The sequence below is a fragment of the Sus scrofa genome, chromosome 2 (assembly GCF_000003025.6).
Source record: "Sus scrofa isolate TJ Tabasco breed Duroc chromosome 2, Sscrofa11.1, whole genome shotgun sequence".
Classification (NCBI taxonomy): Eukaryota; Metazoa; Chordata; class Mammalia; order Artiodactyla; family Suidae; genus Sus; species Sus scrofa.
In genome coordinates, this window is record NC_010444.4 from 33,664,309 (window position 1) to 33,683,585 (window position 19,277).

General features: G+C 39.6%; 1 protein-coding gene across 5 annotated transcripts in view; it reads right to left on the reverse strand.

The window, feature by feature from the left end:
- The window catches only part of ANO3 (anoctamin 3), a 430,234-nt gene that overhangs the window by 45,569 nt on the left and 365,388 nt on the right, over positions 1 to 19,277 (reverse strand). For all 5 annotated transcript variants that reach the window (XM_013987284.2, XM_013987285.2, XM_003122910.5 and 2 more), the window contains one exon: positions 145 to 227. In XM_013987284.2, the coding sequence (XP_013842738.1) occupies positions 145 to 227 (83 nt within the window). The remainder of the gene's footprint in view (positions 1 to 144; positions 228 to 19,277) is intronic.

Consider the following 19,277-nt stretch of genomic DNA (forward strand, 5'->3'; position numbering starts at 1 on the left):
ATAAAATAGAATTTTGTTAGTAAAAAACATCAAGGGAAAACTGAAAGGTGTTCAGATGCTTCCTACTTGGACACTAAGGGCAAAATGATTTTTCTGTATCGTGTTACTCCAGTTTCCTTATCTCCTGGTCTCCTAACATCTCACCTCTTCTTCTTCCCATTCAATAAGGTCCCAAGTATAGGTCAGTGTACTTCTTCTCCTTTTCCAAAACTCCAGGAAGACCGTGGCTGTAAATAATAATGATAATAATAATAACATAATTATAATTATATTTCTTTACCCAACCACATCACATTCTGTCATCATTGCCTTTCTTGTTTGGATTGATGTATTTGCATCATTTTAAGAAATAATTAAAATTAATTAAATGTATGTTAAATTTATAATGCTGGAATATTTTTTTCCCTTACCCTCTTCTCCCTATCTGTGTAAACTGCTATCAGCATGTACTCCTGATGGAGAGTGATTCTTTTTACTGGAATAAATAAGCAACAACTTTTGTTAGCATGACCTTGATCTTGTGAAACTGAGTTGGAGCTGAAGCTGGAGGATAAGAGGGCTTCAGTGGAGAAGGGCACTCTGTTGCCAGGGAAAAGCCAGGTTTCACAGGCATCGTGGTGGTAGAAGAGGATTTCAGAAAAGGTGAAGATGGTGCCCCATAACTCTGCTCCTTAGCAACTATGCTTTGTACTTATTTTTTCCACTCCTACTTCTCTGACTATAATGACAGACTTTTCTCAACTTTACAGAAATTTCAAAGTTGCATATGCTGTATCCAGCCTTTGTACTTCCATTTCCTCATGTCCACTTGCAGCAGCTTTCCTTTGTGGTAAGTCATTGGCACAGAGAAACAGAATCATAGGGTCAAGCATGTAAGAGAGGTAAGACACCATCTGTAGTCTGTTCCAAGTTATTTTAAAGTTATAGAAAACAAGGTCCAGGGTGGTTGACATGTATCATTGACTTTGTCCAGGAATCTGCCAAAGCATCGGCACCATTTTATTACACTTTTTCCTGTACCTGCTTTTTCCCACACTTAGGTCAGTTTCTTGAGGGCCTTTTTTCTTTAGCATTTTTAGTACCTGGCACATTGAAAATGTTCAATAAACATTTGTTAAACCAAACTCTATCACTGAATAGAATCAGTGATCTGATTCTGAATATCACAGAATTCAGTGAAGGTGACACAAACTCCTGGGTAAGTGTTCTTTGCATTATTCCAGAGGTTTTAAAATTATGCTCTGTGAAATTCCATGGAATTTCCCTAACATTGGAAGAAAGAGAATCTCTCAGCAGAGAACCCCCTTCTTTTATACACACACACACACACACACACACACACACACACACACAGAGGGACAGAGAGGAGCGAGAAAGTGCAATCACATTCAATTTTATCTGAAAAGATAATTATTGCTTTAAAAGTTTTAAAAACTTCATTATACTTTGAGGTGGGGGACGGGCTAGTGAGAGGGAAAGCAGGGGCAAGAGGTCAAATCCAAATCCAAATGAAGTTAAAACTGAATATGAAGCCTAAAAAAGAATTCCTAGTACTACTTTCATTAGAAGAGATAAAAATTTAAAGCCTTCTCAAGAGAAGACCCAGCTGAAAGGAGAATGTATCAGAGCAATCGCTCTGCCACAACAATTTGGACAACACCCAAGAACTGCTAAAGATTCCTCCATTCCCAGATTTTCTTTCCAGCGACATCTGCAAGCATAATGTGCCTTCCTCACAAGGTATTGCAACATCACTATACAAGAGGCAGAAATAGAAACCTCACTAAACAGGCTCTACAATTAATAGAAGGGCCATGAATGCGAAACATTTTAAATTTCCCTGCCTAGGGTAAGTCACTGTTTTTCTAGTTGATGTCTTACAGAAATGCAATTATACTGTATGAGTATCCAGTAGACTAATCAACATAAAGAGTCTGTAAATGTGCATGAAGCAGCAGATTTTGAATATTTAGGCAGCATTGTAGTTGACACAGGGACAACTGGTTAGTTGTAGAACTGGTTAGTCAAAACCTGTTTGTCTTGTTAAATTTCCTCTTTGTTTAAGGACTGGAATCTCTCTCAAACTTTACTTCCCATTTCCCTCTCCTCCTCCTCCCTCTCTAAAGACAGTAAGAAAGAAAACAACGAATGTCTAGGTTCTAAGAGCATGGGAAGGCCAGCACTGGAACTATAAACACTGAAAATCTTCACCAATTTTTAAAGTCAGACTTGAGATTGTTTTTTCCCCCTAGGAAATTTCATTTAGAAATAAAAAGCTACCCATCAATACCATCATGCTACATAAAAATACAGGAGAACTCTCACTATAGTCTTGACCAGGGCAGACTCTTCATTATGATGTAAAGTGTCCCTGTAAGCTAATTCTATCAGTTATTCAATACTGTACTGGTGTTTGTATATTAAATAGACATTTCAGTAGCATTTGTTCAAATTAAAATGGATAATCTCAATTGAATTGCTTAAATAATGTGTTCACAAAAACAACTTGTCAGCTTTTTACCGTGTATTTTTTATAAAGTAATATTTTTAAGGTACGGGATTCATTTTTTCTCAAGATGTCCCCTCATCTTACCATTTAACTATTTGATACACTTTCTTTTCTAAACTCCATTGAACATTTTCTGATTACAAATGCAATACCAACCAAAGTGACTGAGGAGCCCTGTCTTGTTCACTTCCGAAATATAAGAAAGAGTCTAGGAATGCCTGCCATTTACTAGGCTTTCAATAAAGGAAAGCTGAATGAGTGAATTAAACTGTAAAGAATAAAACAGTCATCACCTACAATCCCACAATCAATGAACAGTCACTTCTGCAATTTGGTAATTCCACCCAAAGTATTTTTCTTAAGCAGTATATTTAGGACTGATGTGTTGCTGATACTCAGAGATATGGCCTTACAAGTTGTTCCTTTATGACAGAAACAAATAAACAAACAAACAAATTCATAACTGAACCCTCTAAAGGCCTCATTCCCATCATGGGCTGGCCCTCTGTCCCAAGGAAAGCTTCATCAAGATGAGATACATGTAGAGTTTACCCCTGGAACAGCTTGTGGCCCCCGGTTAAGTGCTCCAGGGCTAAAGTCTGCATCCATTCTGATCGGCCAGTGCCAGAGCCCTAAACATTGTTAAATATTTGCCTTTTCACCTTACAAACATTGGATACTTAGAACTGTACTTCGCACCATAGGTGAATACCAACCTATAAAAGAAATTACTAACTTCACTTTATAATAAATACTATTTATCTTCTTGATCAAGTTACAATGACTCTCAAAAGACCATCTAGGAATGGCAGTGTGGTGCTGGAGAATAGCATGGCTTGGGGTGCAAATATTCTGGGTTTGAGAGCTGCCTATACTCCTTTCTAAATGTGTGACCTTGGACAAATGACCAAAAAATGACAAGCCTTTTTTTTTCAAAACTTAAGAATAGTCAGGAGTTCCCGTCGTGGCGCAGTGGTTAATGAATCCGACTAGGAACCATGAGGTTGCGGGTTCGGTCCCTGCCCTTGCTCAGTGGGTTAACGATCCGGCGTTGCCATGAGCTGTGGTGTAGGTTGCAGACGTGGCTCGGATCCTGCGTTGCTGTGGCTCTGGCGTAGGCTGGCGGCCACAGCTCCGATTAGACCCCTAGCCTGGGAACCTCCATATGCCGCAGGAGCGGCCCAAGAAAATGGCAAAAAGACAAAAAAAAAAAAAAAAAAAAAAAAAAAAAAAAAGAATAGTCAATTTGTTTTCATAGGGATGTTGTGCAAATTAACTCAGGTATTAATTTGTAAGTAGTCTAACTTTGCTTAATTCATTTTAAAAGTTCAATTAATTATAATAACCATTTTTTGAACATTCTCTTAGTTGTTAGCCATAGAGAAATTTGGCTTCCATTGTAAAAATATTGTATATTTTTCTCTGCAGGAAATATGGAGATATTGTCATTTATGTTTTCATTGTTTGACTTACATAAAAATTGTCATAATTCAGTCATAATACTTTCCATCTTTTGCTTGTGACCTAGCAAAGAACTTGTATTGTTCTTTTTCTTCTTTTGTATTTAAGACTGTAAAGTTGCCTCTAGAGTAAACAATTTCAATTCAAATTTATTTTTTGATAGCACAATGTTTGTCTATTCCTAGAGAGAATGCACACAAAAAATGAAAATGAGTTGTGTCATATTCCCATGGAGGAAGATGAGAGCTAGCATCTATTGCTAGCACTTTCAAGATTTCAGACCTTGTGCAAGATATTTTTAATTAACCCCTATCATTTCCACAACACTCCAGGTGAAATTAAAATTATTAATCTCCTTCAAGAGGGAAGCAATTTGAAGCTCTTGGAAGTTGAATTACCTGAAGAAGTCACTTGGCTAAAATTCAAATCCAGATTCAAATGCTGACCTTTTTCTATGCCAAAGGAAAAATTATTTCTAAGCATGATTTGGGATAGAACTTTTTGAGTTACGTATTTTATATTATCATTCTGGGAAGAAATTAGCATCATAGACAAAATATTTAAGCAAAGTTCTAACACAACTAAATGAGACTGAGAATATCTGGGAGGTTAGATGCTCGTCCACCCAGTGGCCCATCAATCAGAAATCCTATAGTCTTTTGACCTGATGCCTTTTTTGTTTTGTTTGGAGTCTAAAAATTTGGATTACTAATCATACTCTTTTCTTACAACAGAAATTTTTGCACTGGTCTTTTAGAGGATTTTCCCTTTGCAGTAAAACTCTAATAAAAATTTGGCATATGCTTATAACTTAAATGTTTGAAAGAATTTTTCTTCCTTTATTAGACCACTGTATCTGAATTTGTGGAGACAGATATGCAGAAATAAGCATAATCCTTCTTGGTCCACAACTCAAGCAAATATTCAATTAGTCCAAGAATAATTAAATTGTTTCTATTTACAACTTCGATGTGTCTAAAAGCTCCCTGAAGATACAGCCATAATCTCTGACTTTCCAAAATGCTGGGTGGTAGAGTGGTCCTGAGTATTTCTGACCATTGGCTATTGGAATATTAAGTCATGACTATATTTAGTTTGAGTTTAGTGTGATATATTTATCTGATTTGCAGGAACTTCCAAGTGTTGTTCAATTATTGCTAATTTCCCTAATATAGCAAAGGAGTCTAAGGAAGCACCTCCAATTTACATGCTGATTCTTTGAGGTGCTAGGCCAGGAGATGTATGTGAGACACATACTCTGTGAAATCCAGCACTGATAATGGACGAGAAATAAGATCTGACTCATATGGAGCCAGAAACTACTCAATGGAAGTTATTTCACAAATTTCAGGTCATGTATGAAACACGCTAGAGATTTTCCCAAAGTCTCAACAATATTAAAAATGTCCATGTCATTATCAATAATGAATTATGAGGCTAAAGTAAACTTTTTAAAACTACCAATAAGAAAAAAAAATTTTTTCAGTTAACTGTGCTAGAGGAAGAGGAAAGAATGACTTCGCTATTCTTTCCATGAAAGATTTTTTTAAATGTCATGTGCAGAGATAAAATGTGGATAAAATGTAGAACAAAAAGCATTACAAAGATGTATAAGGCTGTTACATTTCTAGATTTCTACATGTAGTATTTGGAGCTTTTTTAAAATGTGTAAATTTTTGATTTATCTGTTTACTTTCATATCTCAATTTATATTCATAATTTGCACTCTTTTCTTAAGGAGCACTTCTAAAATTGCGTATCTTCTTCCAATGAATGGCTATAATGCATCAAACATATTACATGCCAGCCATCCTGCTAAGTGTTTTACACATATTTACTTATGAAATCCTCGCAACAGCTCCATGTATATGAAATTATTTCATTGTTATTTTACTGGTAATGACACAAAAGTTCAGAAAGCGTAATGGACTTGGCTCCATATGAACTGGACTCTGGAAACCAGGTCACTCTGACTTCTAAGGCAGGGTTGCTAAAGTACCCATTTCAAAGAGGGGATTAACAACTACCCTAGATGTTTTTAATAAGGATTCTCTCCCGATTCAGCACACAAGTGTCTTCCTTTTTTCTGTAGCTAAGAGCTTCTAGAACTGTCAGCTTAGTTAAACCTAACGTGTCTTCATTGTCCTCTGCAAAATGTTTACCTTGCTTATAGTCCTCTAGGTGGATGAGAAAGCCACTTCATTGTTATTTTCTGACCATGAACTTGATTTTAAAATCCCCTTCAGGTCATGAATAAGTTTACTTGTTCTTCTGCCCCTGCTTTTGAGCGAAGGAACAAATCTAGATTCTTCTTCAGAGTGTACAGACCTAGACAAGGCAATCTCATTATTTCCTCACTCTGCCCTTCTCCAGATCCTGGCTCAGTGCTGAGAACACTCAGCAAATAAAGTCTGTTGCTGTGAGGTTATTACTTAGTTATTACAACTTTTTGAACCAGAAAGAAATAAATTAGAGAAGACAATTATCCAATTACCCTCTCTGATTTTTTTTTAAGAAAGAATTAATAAATCACTTGAAGCTTTTCCTAAAAGTGGCAAAATAAGTTACAATATTATCAATCTGGCAGTTTTGCTATTTCATGATATTTAAACCTACTTGTAACTTCATCTAATTAAATTTATATCAAAATAGATTACATAATTGATAAACTGCCATCTAAAGAGGTTAGATAATGAAATTACGGTTCCAAAAGATGCAAACTTGTATAATAAGATACTCTATCATGTGGAAATGAATCTGTTGTGAGGTAGTTCCACAGAACAGAATATCATTTCCCAGCAGGCTGCTGTTGTTGCAGGGTTGAAAAGCTGTTTGGGGTGCTAGCACTAAGAGGCTTCCCTTCAGAATGCTTCTATGAGTAGGGGTCTAGAGGGAGCCCAGAGCTCTCCATATTGGCAAGATGCCTCCATCTCCAGAGCCTACCTGAATACCTTTCCCTCCTGTCATCACCTACGAGTGGGTCCATCAGGACTAATTCATTGTGTCCCTAACTCCATTCATATCAGTTACCTCTAGAAGACCTGATTTTTCAGATCATGCCTTAACCCTCAGTTTTGGATCTTCTATTCTAGAGAAATGAGGATTGCCTTTGTCACCTTCTCCCACTGCTTCCCAACTATTTGAAATACTTTCACTATGATCTCTTACTCAAAGTCATTAATAGCAAAGTCTTTTATGTTCTCTCACCTCCTTGCTCAACTGAAACGTGGGACACTCCTGAAACTTTACTTTCTATGTAGCATTCTCAGGTGATGGCTATTTGTCTCCCTCATCAATAGCTACCAAAGATGAGGTAGTAACTTTCTTGCTCCTCATTGCTGCTTTAAGACTATTTTTTTTCTGTCCCTTCTTCTTAAAGAGTCACAGATTTGAGTCTCATATTATCCACCCATAACTTCCTATTATCTCTCTCTGTGGAAGTCTTATACCACTCCCTTGGGATACTTCAGCAAGTTTTTTAAAGATTTTTTAACTCTTGGCTAAGTGTAAATCTTATCAACATGACTGCCAAAATAAATGTTTGAAACTACAACATACACAGGTAATATTTCGAGAATCTTGGCTCCTCGGTTCTTTGATGTTTTCTCCTACTCTCCCTTATTGCTGTCCTTCCATGGCATACTTCTGGTCAATGACCAGTGACTCCAAACCCTCCATAATCTCCAGATATCACCCCCGTCTTTATAGCTCACTCTCTATAAACTCTAATTTCCAATCCTTTGCACCAGATTTTTTCAATCCATTAACTTTTGATCCACATTTTCAATCCATTCTTTCCATATTTTCACTGTCCTTTCCTCTTCTTGTTACCTCATTTTCCTATTTATCTCAATGATCAAACACTAACTTCTTTTCCTTACATATACCTTCACCTCTCTACTCTTATCTCAGTTTGCCATTTAAAGCCATAGCTTGAGCAGAACCCTAGTTAAAAGCAACCTTCCATCTACCGTCTATCTGTTCTGAAGCACATTACCATCACTGGAGAAAAACATAGCTATATTGATTACTTGTTTTATTTTATTTTATTTTATTTTATTTTATTTTATTTTATTTTATTTTATTTTATTTTATTTTATTTTATTTATTTTTAGGGCCACACCTGCAGCAGATGGAAGTTCCCAGGCTAGGGGCTGAAGTGGAGTTGCAGAGGCCAGTCTACGCCACAACCACAGCAGTGCCAGATCAGAGCAGCATTTGCTACCTACACCACAGTTTGCAGCAATGCCGGATCCTTAACCCAGTGAGTGAGGCCAGGCAATGAACCCGATCCTCATGGATACTACTTGGGTCCTTATCCCACTGAGCCACAATGGGAACTCCAATTTTAAATTAACAATTTGAGTAGACCTGGCTGCCATGCTGTCATACTTTCTCTTGTCTCTTTTAACTTTCAACACCTACACTCTTGTCACTTGTAGCTGCAAGTCTGCTGTCTACCTCATCACTCAAAATTAAGTATTCAGAAGAAATTATTCATCAAAACCAAAACTATCCACTTTTCTATGGTTGTGCCTATAGCTTCTACATTTTCACCTGCTATAACAGAAGTTTTATGCATCTATAGGTAAATGAACTCTTCTCCTTAACTAGCTTCTATCTCTCATGGCTTACTAAAGGAAAGCTGATCAACGACCTTTATGTACAATTAAACAAAGATATCCAAGAAATATCTTTAAGTGAAAAGAAAAGCTGATTTCAGATCTGATGAGCTTACAATTGGAAAAATATTCTAGATACAAGGAAAGTAAGCTGCAGATGTTTTATGCTTAGTATATTAACTTTTGTTATTATTTTTAAATATGTTTATTTGTCCATATTCACTCATTTATATATTAACTGAGCATTTAGTCTGTGCCAGGAATGATTCTAGCTCTGTGGATAAAGCAATTAGAAAATACAAAAAATTGCTTGCTTTTATGAGCTTTCTAGTTTAGAAACAGATGATAAACAGCAAAAATAAATAAGATAGAGGGTATGCTAGATAGCAGTAAGTGCTGTGAGAAACTAATGCAGGGAAAGGAGTTAAAATAGACCAAGAAAGAAGAATTTTTAAATTCTTTTAAAAGGGTCACTGGGGATTGCCTTTCTGTCAGAAAAAAATCAATTAAAATTGAAAAATTTACTCATTTTTCATTCTGTTAATATTTATTGAACACTACTATGTGCTGAGGTATAGACACAAGCTCAAAATAGTTCAATATAAGTTTTTATGCACTTAGTTGGATTCATCTCAACTTTTATTCATGATGCTGAAATATCCATTTTTACCATCTATAAACAAAAATTACTACAGTTATCATTAATTGAGCCTCTTCTTAGTGTCAAGTGACCCAGAATTACTTTACCTAGATTATCTCATTGACTCCCCACTGCCATCTAGGAGGTGGGTGTCACTTTCTTTATTTTACAGATGAGAAAGTAGTCTTGAGATACTTTCCTCTGGGATTATGAGCCAGGAGACCCCGGTGATAGAAGGAGCCGCAGAGTTCTGACACTGGATAAAGATTAAGGGGGCCACCCTGTGCTAACAAAGTTATTCCAGTAACGCGACAGAGTGTGAGCATGCTGGCAATGGTAACACTCTGAAGAAAGTTACGTTTACTTTTGAAATGCTTCCATCATCTTTTAGCAACAGCCCTCAACCCCTCACTGGCTTTTTCTTTTTCTTTTTTTTAAATGGAACTGGAGGGAGATTAAAAGTCAGAGTGAACTATTGTATCAGGCCCTCATCAGTACAGAAAAATGCCCAGTAAGTTATTCTGGATCTATGAACAGCTTGAATCCTTACTAATGTCAGTTAGAAATTAGTGAGAAGTAATGCATTAAATCAGGGGTCTTCAAAATTTTTGTGTAATCTCAAATAATTTTGCAAAACAATGTATCGTCCTATTTTTATGATGACAGCCAAAATTTCTTTTCATCATATACGTTGATAATGGCAAAGGATGTAATTTCCAGTGTATTATAAAAACCGACATTTAAAAAAACAACTTTCGGAGTTCCTGTCGTGGCGCAGTGGTTAACGAATCCAACTTGGAACCATGAGGTTGTGGGTTCGATCCCTGGCCTCACTCAGTGGGTTAAGGATCCAGCGTTGCTGTGAGCTGTGGTGTAGGCTGGTGGCTACAGCTCCAATTAGACCCCTAGCCTTGGAACCTCCATATGCCATGGGGGTGGCCCTAAAAAGACAAAAAAGAAAAAAGAAAAAAAAACCTTTCATATTGGTCTTATTAACTCATATCCCTTTAAAATGGAGACTTTCGAGTCTGGACAAGATGGCGGAGGAGTAGGGGGACACGCTCGCCCTCTCCCACAAACACAACAAAAAAAGCACATCTACAGAAGAAATGACTCGCACAGAACAACAACCAATCGCTGGCAGAGGAACCTAAACTCCAATAACGGCAAGAAGTTCGTGACATTATTGGGCAGAACGGGAGAAAAGAGGAGAGTGAGAGAAGGTGAATCCGAGCGGGACGGGCGCTCCCGAAAGGGAACTGCGGAGGAGAAAGGGATCCCGCACCCTGGAAAGTCTCCTACCGGGGGAAAGATCAAACGAACCGGAGGAATCTCCAGATGCAGAGAAGAGTGTAGCAGTAAGTCGGAGTACGGAAAAACGATCAAGAACCCAACGGACCATCTGAACTACGGGCACAGTCACCAAAAATTGAGACGCCTGGGTGGGGGCTGGGCACCGAATCCTCGGCTCCAGAGGTTAGTCCCCGGGAAAGGGCCGGGGGACGCCTGGGTGGGGGCTGGGCACCGAGACCTCAGCTCTGAAGGTTGGTCCCCGAGAGGGGGCCGGGGGACGCCTGGGTTGGGGCTGGGCACCGAGACCTCGCCTCCGAAGGTTAGTCCCCAAGAAAGGGCCGGGGGACGCCTGGGGGGGGGGGCTGGGCACCGAGACCTCGGCTCCAGAGATTAGTCCCCGGGCTAGGGGGGCGGGGAAGAGCGGAAACTGCTTGGGAGGTCTCTAAACCATTTGACGGGGCAGAGACTGCCTGGGAGACTAGAAAACAAAGCTGTCGCAGAGGAAGGGAGCAATACTCTAGGGGCGGGGAAGTGGAAAGCCGCCTCAGAGGGAACCTGGGAGAAGAGCCTGGTCTGCGCCCGTGCTGGGGAGGGGAGAGAAGAAGGGGTGGGTCCCCATAGAATACCCCCCACGCCACAGCAAGCTTACAGGCCCGCTAGCTAGCAGAAAGCTGTGCTTCCCAGTGCATTCCCTCCCCCCACCCCCGCCACCCCCTACGCTCTCGCGGAACCTGGGGCTGCCTGCCATCCAGGAGGGCTGGCCTCAACAATTGCCTGAAGCCTACCACCGCAGGGGCTCTCCCTGCACAGGCCTGCTTGCCCTTTGGAGGGGCTACACTTCCACAGAGCAGCACCAAACACCACCAGCCCCCTAGAAAAGGCCTGCAGCCCAGAAAAGCTAGAACAAGCCTAGCCAGGCCGTGAATAGATCGACCTAATTCTCCGACGGTTTTTCTGAGACGGGCTCCCCCGGGGAGGAGCCTCTTGAGTCTCCAAGGGCCTTGCTACACGCCCAAGACCCCAGGGGGTGCTAAGACCTAGTGGACCAGCTGCATAGGACTGCCAGCTCCAGGCAGGACCCCCTGCAGCCCAGAAAAGCTGCAACAAGCCTGGCCGAATTGGGAAAAGATCTCAGATGGTCTTTCTGAGTCGGGCTGTCCTGGGGAGGAGCCTCTTGAGTCTCCAAGGGCCCTGCTACCCGCCCAAGACCCCAAGGGGTGCTGAGACCTAGTGGACCAGCTGCATAGGACTGCCAGCTCCAGGCAGGACCCCCTGCAGCCCAGAAAAGCTGCAACAAGCCTGGCCGAATCGGGAAAAGATCTCAGACGGTCTTTCTGAGTCGGGCTGTCCTGGGGAGGAGCCTCTTGAGCCTCCAAGGGCCCTGCTACCCGCCCAAGACCCCAGGGGGTGCTGAGACCTAGTGGACCAGCTGCATAGGACTGCCAGCTCCAGGCAGGACCCCCTGCGCCCAGAAAAGCTGCAACAAGCCTGGCCGAATCGGGAAAAGATCTCAAACGGTCTTTCTGAATCGGGCTGCCCTGGGGAGGAGCCTCTTGAGCCTCCAAGGGCCCTGCTACCCGCCCAAGACCCCAAGGGGTGCTGAGACCTAGTGGACCAGCTGCATAGGACTGCCAGCTCCAGGCAGGACCCCCTGCAGCCCAGAAAAGCTGCAACAAGCCTGGCCGACTTGGGAAAAGATCTCAGACGGTCTTTCTGAGTCGGGCTGTCCTGGGGAGGAGCCTCTTGAGCCTCCAAGGGCCCTGCTACCCGCCCAAGACCCCAAGGGGTGCTGAGACCCAGTGGACCAGCTGCATAGGACTGCCAGCTCCAGGCAGGACCCCCTGCAGCCCAGAAAAGCTGCAACAAGCCTGGCCGAATCGGGAAAAGATCTCAGACGGTCTTTCTGAGTCGGGCTGTTCTGGGGAGGAGCCTCTTGAGTCTCCAAAGGCCCTGCCCCCGCCCAAGACCCCAAGGGGTGCTGAGACCTAGTGGACCAGCTGCATAGGACTGCCAGCTCCAGGCAGGACCCCCTGCAGCCCAGAAAAGCTGCAACAAGCCTGGCGGAATCGGGAAAAGATCTCAGACGGTCTTTCTGAGTCGGGCTGCCCTGGGGAGGAACCTCTTGAGTCTCCAAGGGCCCTGCTACCCGCCCAAGACCCCAGGGGGTGCTGAGAACCAAGTGAAATCTGCTACCATCGTGGGGTGGACCTCCCAGTCCTGTCTGCCCTCAGGAAGTCCTCCTTTGCTTCAAAGAAACACTGTTAGTCCCATCAACACTCCAGAAAAGCCACACTGCCTCAAAAAAAGATTGACCAACAACGACAGCCCTCAGGAAATATTCCAGGGCAGTGACAAGGCAAACACTACCCGATAACGGAGAGTACAACTCCCTCAGGAGAAAGAAGACAACAAGCAAGATGAAGAAGCTGAGAAACCACCCCCAGTCAAACCAACAGGAGAACTCACCTAAAACAGTCAACAATGAAACTGATCTCTGCAGTCTGACAGACCTGGAGTTCAAAAGAGAAATAGTGAAAATACTGAAGGAATTAAGAGAAGATATGAACAGCAATGCAGATACCCTCAGAAAGGAGCTAGAAAATATAAGGAGGAGCCAAGAAAAACTAGAACATTCATTTGCAGAGATGCAAACTGAACTAGGGGCAGTAAAAACCAGAATGAATAATGCAGAAGAACGAATCAGTGATATGGAAGATAGAATAATGGAAATCACTCAATCTGGTCAACAGACAGAAAACCGAATCAAAAAACTGGAAAGCAATATAAGAGACCTATGGGATAATATAAAACGGGCCAATCTACGCATAATAGGAATTCCAGAAGGAGTAGAAAAAGATAAAGGAATGGAAAATATATTTGAAGAAATTATCGCTGGAAACTTCCCAAATCTAAAGGATGCTGGGTTCAAGATACAAGAAGCACAGAGGGCCCCAAACAAACTGAACCCAAACAGACCCACACCAAGACACATCATAATAAAAATGGCAAAAGTTAGTGATAAAGAGAGGATCCTAAAGGCAGCAAGAGAAAAACAGAATGTTACCTACAAGGGAACCCCCATAAGAATATCAGCTGATTTCTCTACAGAAACACTACAGGCCAGGAGGGAATGGCAAGAGATATTTAAAGTGCTCAAAGGAAAAAATATGCAACCTAGAATACTTTATCCAGCAAGAATATCATTTAAAATAGAAGGGGAAATAAAAATTTTTCCCAACAAACAAAAACTTAAAGAATACAGCAACACAAAACCCAGGTTAAAGGAAATATTGAAAGGGCTTCTCTAAACCAAAAAGAAAGGAAGGAAAGGGAAGAAAAAAGAAAAGAAAAAAAAAAAAAAGAAGAAGAAGAAGAAGAGGAAGAACTAGGACTGAGGAAGATACAATCAGAGAGCAGTCACTCAAATAAGCCAGCATACAGATTTAATCATGAACATGCTTCAAACAAAATAAAATTAAAAAGAAAAAAATAAAAGAGTCATCAAAACCATAAAATGTGGGCAAGGGATGTTAGGAGGACCATCAGGCTAAAACACACAATTATGGGAAGGGGTTAGCATACCTAAAAAACAGGGCAACCACAAGCCAAAACCAAATATTGCATTTGCAAAAAATGAAAAAAAAAAATACACTCAAGCAGATAATAACAGGAGACCATCCAACCAAAAAAAAAAAAAAGAAGAATGGAGAACCATAGAATCAACTGGAACACGAGGATCAAATGGCAATAAATAATCATCTATCAATTATCACCTTAAATGTCAATGGACTGAATGCCCCAATCAAAAGACACAGATTGGCTGAGTGGATAAAACGGCAAAAACCTTCAATATGCTGCCTACAAGAAACTCACCTTAGGACAAAAGATACATATAGATTGAAAGTGAAAGGCTGGGGAAAAGTATTTCATGCCAATAGACATGACAGAAAAGCAGGAGTTGCAACGCTCATATCAGACAAAATAGACTTTAAAACAAAAGACATAAAGAAAGACAAAGAAGGACACTATTTAATGATTAAGGGATCCATCCAAGGAGAGGATGTTACTATCATCAACATATATGCCCCAAACATAGGAGCACCCAGATACATACAACAAATATTAACAGACATAAAGGGAGATATTGATGAGAATACAATCATAGTAGGAGACCTAAATACCCCCCTCACATCAATGGACAGATCCTCTAGACAGAAAACCAATAAAGCAACAGAGATCCTAAAGGAAACAATAGAAAAGTTAGACTTAATTGATATCTTCAGGACACTACATCCAAAAAAATCAGAATACACATTCTTCTCAAATGCTCATGGAACATTCTCAAGAATCGACCACATATTGGGACATAAAGCGAATCTCAATAAATTTAGGAGCATAGAAATTATCTCAAGTATCTTCTCTGACCACAATGCCATGAAATTAGAAATCAACCATGGGAAAAGGAAAGAGAAAAAACCTACTCCATGGAGACTAAACAACATGTTACTAAAAAACCAATGGGTCAATGAGGAAATCAAGAAGGAAATTAAAAACTATCTTGAAACAAATGATAATGAAGACACAACCTCTCAAAATCTATGGGATGCTGCGAAAGCAGTGCTCAGAGGGAAATTTATAGCAATCCAGGCCTTTCTCAAAAAGAAGAAAGATCCCAAATTGACAACTTAACCCTCCACCTAAATGAATTAGAAAAAGAAGAACAAAGAAGTCCTAAAGTCAGCAGAAGGAAGGAAATTGTAAAGATCAAAGAAGAAATCAATAAAATAGAGACTCAAAAAACAATAGAGAAAATTAATAAAACCAAGAGCTGGTTCTTTGAAAAGGTGAACAAAATTGATAAACCCCTGGCCAGACTCACTAAAAAGAGGAGAGAAAGAACCCAAATCACCAAAATTATAAATGAAAAAGGAGAAATCACAACGGATACAGCAGAAATACAAAAAACCATAAGAGAATACTATGAACAACTATATGGCAATAAGTTTGACAATCTGGAAGAAATGGACAATTTTCTAGAATCTTACAGCCTGCCAAAACTGAATCAAGCAGAAACAGACCAACTGAACAGACCAATCACTAGAAATGAAATTGAAGAGGTCATAAAATCACTCCCTACAAATAAAAGCCCAGGACCAGATGGCTTCACAGGTGAATTCTATCAAACATATAAAGAGGAATTGGTGCCCATCCTCCTTAAACTCTTTCAAAAGGTTGAAGAAGAAGGAATACTCCCAAAGACATTCTATGAGGCCACCATCACCCTCATTCCAAAACCAGGCAGAGATACCACCAAAAAAGAAAACTATCGCCCAATATCATTGATGAATATAGATGCAAAACTTCTCAACAAAATCTTAGCCAACCGAATCCAACAACATACCAAAAAAATTATACACCATGACCAGGTTGGGTTCATCCCAGGTTCACAAGGATGGTTCAACATACGCAAATCAATCAACATCATACACCACATTAACAAAAAAAAAGTCAAAAATCATATGATCATCTCAATAGATGCAGAAAAAGCATTTGACAAAGTTCAACATCCATTCATGATCAAGACCCTCGCCAAAGTGGGTATAGAGGGAACATTCCTGAATATAATCAAAGCCATTTATGATAAACCCACAGCAAATATAATCCTCAATGGGGAAAAACTGAAAGCCTTCTCACTCAAATCTGGAACAAGACAGGGATGCCCACTCTCACCACTGCTCTTCAACATAGTTTTGGAAGTCTTAGCCACAGCAATTAGACAAACAAAAGAAATCAAAGGCATCCATATAGGAAGAGAAGAGATCAAACTGTCACTGTATGCAGATGACATGATTCTATACCTAGAAAACCCTAAGGACTCAACCCCAAAACTCCTTGAACTGATTAATAAATTCAGCAAAGTGGCAGGATATAAGATTAACATTCAGAAGTCAGTTGCATTTCTGTATACCAGCAATGAAGCATTAGAAAAGGAATACAAAAATACGATACCTTTTAAAATTGTACCTCACAAAATCAAATACCTCGGAATACACCTAACCAAAGAGGTAAAGGACCTATATGCCGAGAACTATAAAACCTTAATCAAAGAAATCAAAGAAGATGTAAAAAAATGGAAAGATATTCCATGTTCCTGGATTGGAAAAATCAATATTGTGAAAATGGCCATCCTACCCAAAGCAATCTACAGATTCAATGCAATCCCTATCAAATTACCCATGACATTTTTCACAGAACTAGAACAAACAATCCAAACATTTATATGGAACAACAAAAGACCCAGAATCGCCAAAGCAATCCTGAGAAACAAAAACCAAGCAGGAGGCATAACTCTCCCAGACTTCAAGAAATACTACAAAGCCACAGTCATCAAAACAGTGTGGTACTGGTATCAAAACAGACAGACAGACCAATGGAACAGAATAGAGAATCTGGAAATTAACCCTGACACCTATGGTCAATTAATCTTTGACAAGGGAGGCAAGAACATCAAATGGGAAAAGGAAAGTCTATTCAGCAAGCATTGCTGGGAAACCTGGACAGCTGTATGCAAAGCAATGAAACTAGAACACACCCTCACACCATGCACAAAAATAAACTCCAAATGGCTGAAAGACTTAAATATACGACAGGACACCATCAAACTCCTAGAAGAAAACATAGGCAAAACACTCTCTGACATCAACATCATGAATATTTTCTCAGGTCAGTCTCCCAAAGCAATAGAAACTAGAGCAAAAATAAACCCATGGGACCTCATCAAACTGAAAAGCTTTTGCACAGCAAAGGAAACCCAAAAGAAAACAAAAAGACAACTTACAGAATGGGAGAAAATAGTTTCAAATGATGCAACTGACAAGGGCTTAATCTCTAGAATATACAAGCAACTTATACAACTCAACAGCAAAAAAACCAATCAATCAATGGAAAAATGGGCAAAAGACCTGAATAGACATTTCTCCAAGGAAGATATACAGATGGCCAACAAACACATGAAAAAATGCTCAACATCGCTGATTATAAGAGAAATGCAAATCAAAACTACCATGAGATACCACCTCACACCAGTCAGAATGGCCATCATTAATAAATCCACAAATAACAAGTGCTGGAGGGGCTGTGGAGAAAAGGGAACCCTCCTGCACTGTTGGTGGGAATGTAAACTGGTACAGCCACTATGGAGAACAGTTTGGAGATACCTTCGAAATCTATACATAGAACTTCCATATGACCCTGCAATCCCACTCTTGGGCATCTATCCGGACAAAGCTCTACTTAAAAGAGACACATGCACCCGCATGTTCATTGCAGCACTATTCACAATAGCCAGGACATGGAAACAATCCAAATGTCCATCGACAGAGGATTGGATTCGGAAGATGTGGTATATATACACAATGGAATACTACTCAGCCATAAAAAAGGATGACATCATGCCATTTGCAGCAACATGGATGGAACTAGAGAATCTCATACTGAGTGAAATGAGCCAGAAAGACAAAGACAAATACCATATGACATCACTTATAACTGGAATCTAATATCCAGCACAAATGAACATCTCCTCAGAAAAGAAAATCAATCATGGACTTGGAGAAGAGACTTGTGGTTGCCTGATGGGAGGGGGAGGGAGTGGGAGGGATCGGGAGCTTGGGCTTATCAGTCACAATGTAGAATAGATTTACAAGGAGATCCCGCTGAATAGCATTGAGAACTATGTCTAGATACTCATGTTGCAACAGAAGAAATGGTGGGGGAAAAACTGTAATTGTAATGTATACATGTAAGGATAACCTGACCCCCTTGCTGTACAGTGGGAAAATAAAATTAAAAAAAAAAAAAAAAAAAAAAAAAATAAAATGGAGACTTTCTATAACCTCTTCTTATCTATTGCAAAACTTTGTTTCATTTTATCTTTGAACCTATTTCTGGTCCATTTCTATCTTAGAATATTACCCTTTATATATATACCTGAAAATATTTATTGATGAACTTATCATATTTCTCTGAAACAAAAGGATAGATAGAAATTAAAATAACTAAAAAAATTTAAACATAAAAATTAACACAAGGCTCCTTAAAAAAGTCTGGATTGAGTTATCACTTCGATGAATAAAAATAGAATTTGCTCTAGAATGTAATGAATATTAAACATAAAATCTAAGATTTTATTATAAACTATCTCTTACAATGTTAAATCAATGGGCTCTTTGTTTGTTTTTCAATTGGCTCAGGTATCCACAAATATCCACAAATACTTCTTACTATAATAAGATAGGTTTCAGCATGAATTCTCTTTTAATTTTTGTTTTTATAAGGATCTTTACTGAGAAAATATGTTCCTTTAAATATCTAGATAGAAGTGTAGTAGGTTTTGTTATGGTTATGTAATTCACTTCTTCTAACTATGCTTGAATTAAGGTTTGTATATGACTTAGAAGATTTTTAACGTCTTTAGATCGCCATTTGTACATGTATGTATTCATGGTGTGTGTACGCTATGTCAAAACTTCTGCTTAACAAAAGGCATTGTCCTAGAATGTCCTTAGCATTAAAATGGAGTGTTTAACCTTTCCAGAAAGTTACAGTTAAATGAAGAAGACCATGTTATAACACCATATGACTTAGACAAAAAGATGTTTGTCTGCTAAACACCTGTTAGCATTCATGAGAATGATCCCTCTATTTCTCTTCTAACAGAATATTGAAACAATTGTTATTATCCTAAAGTAAT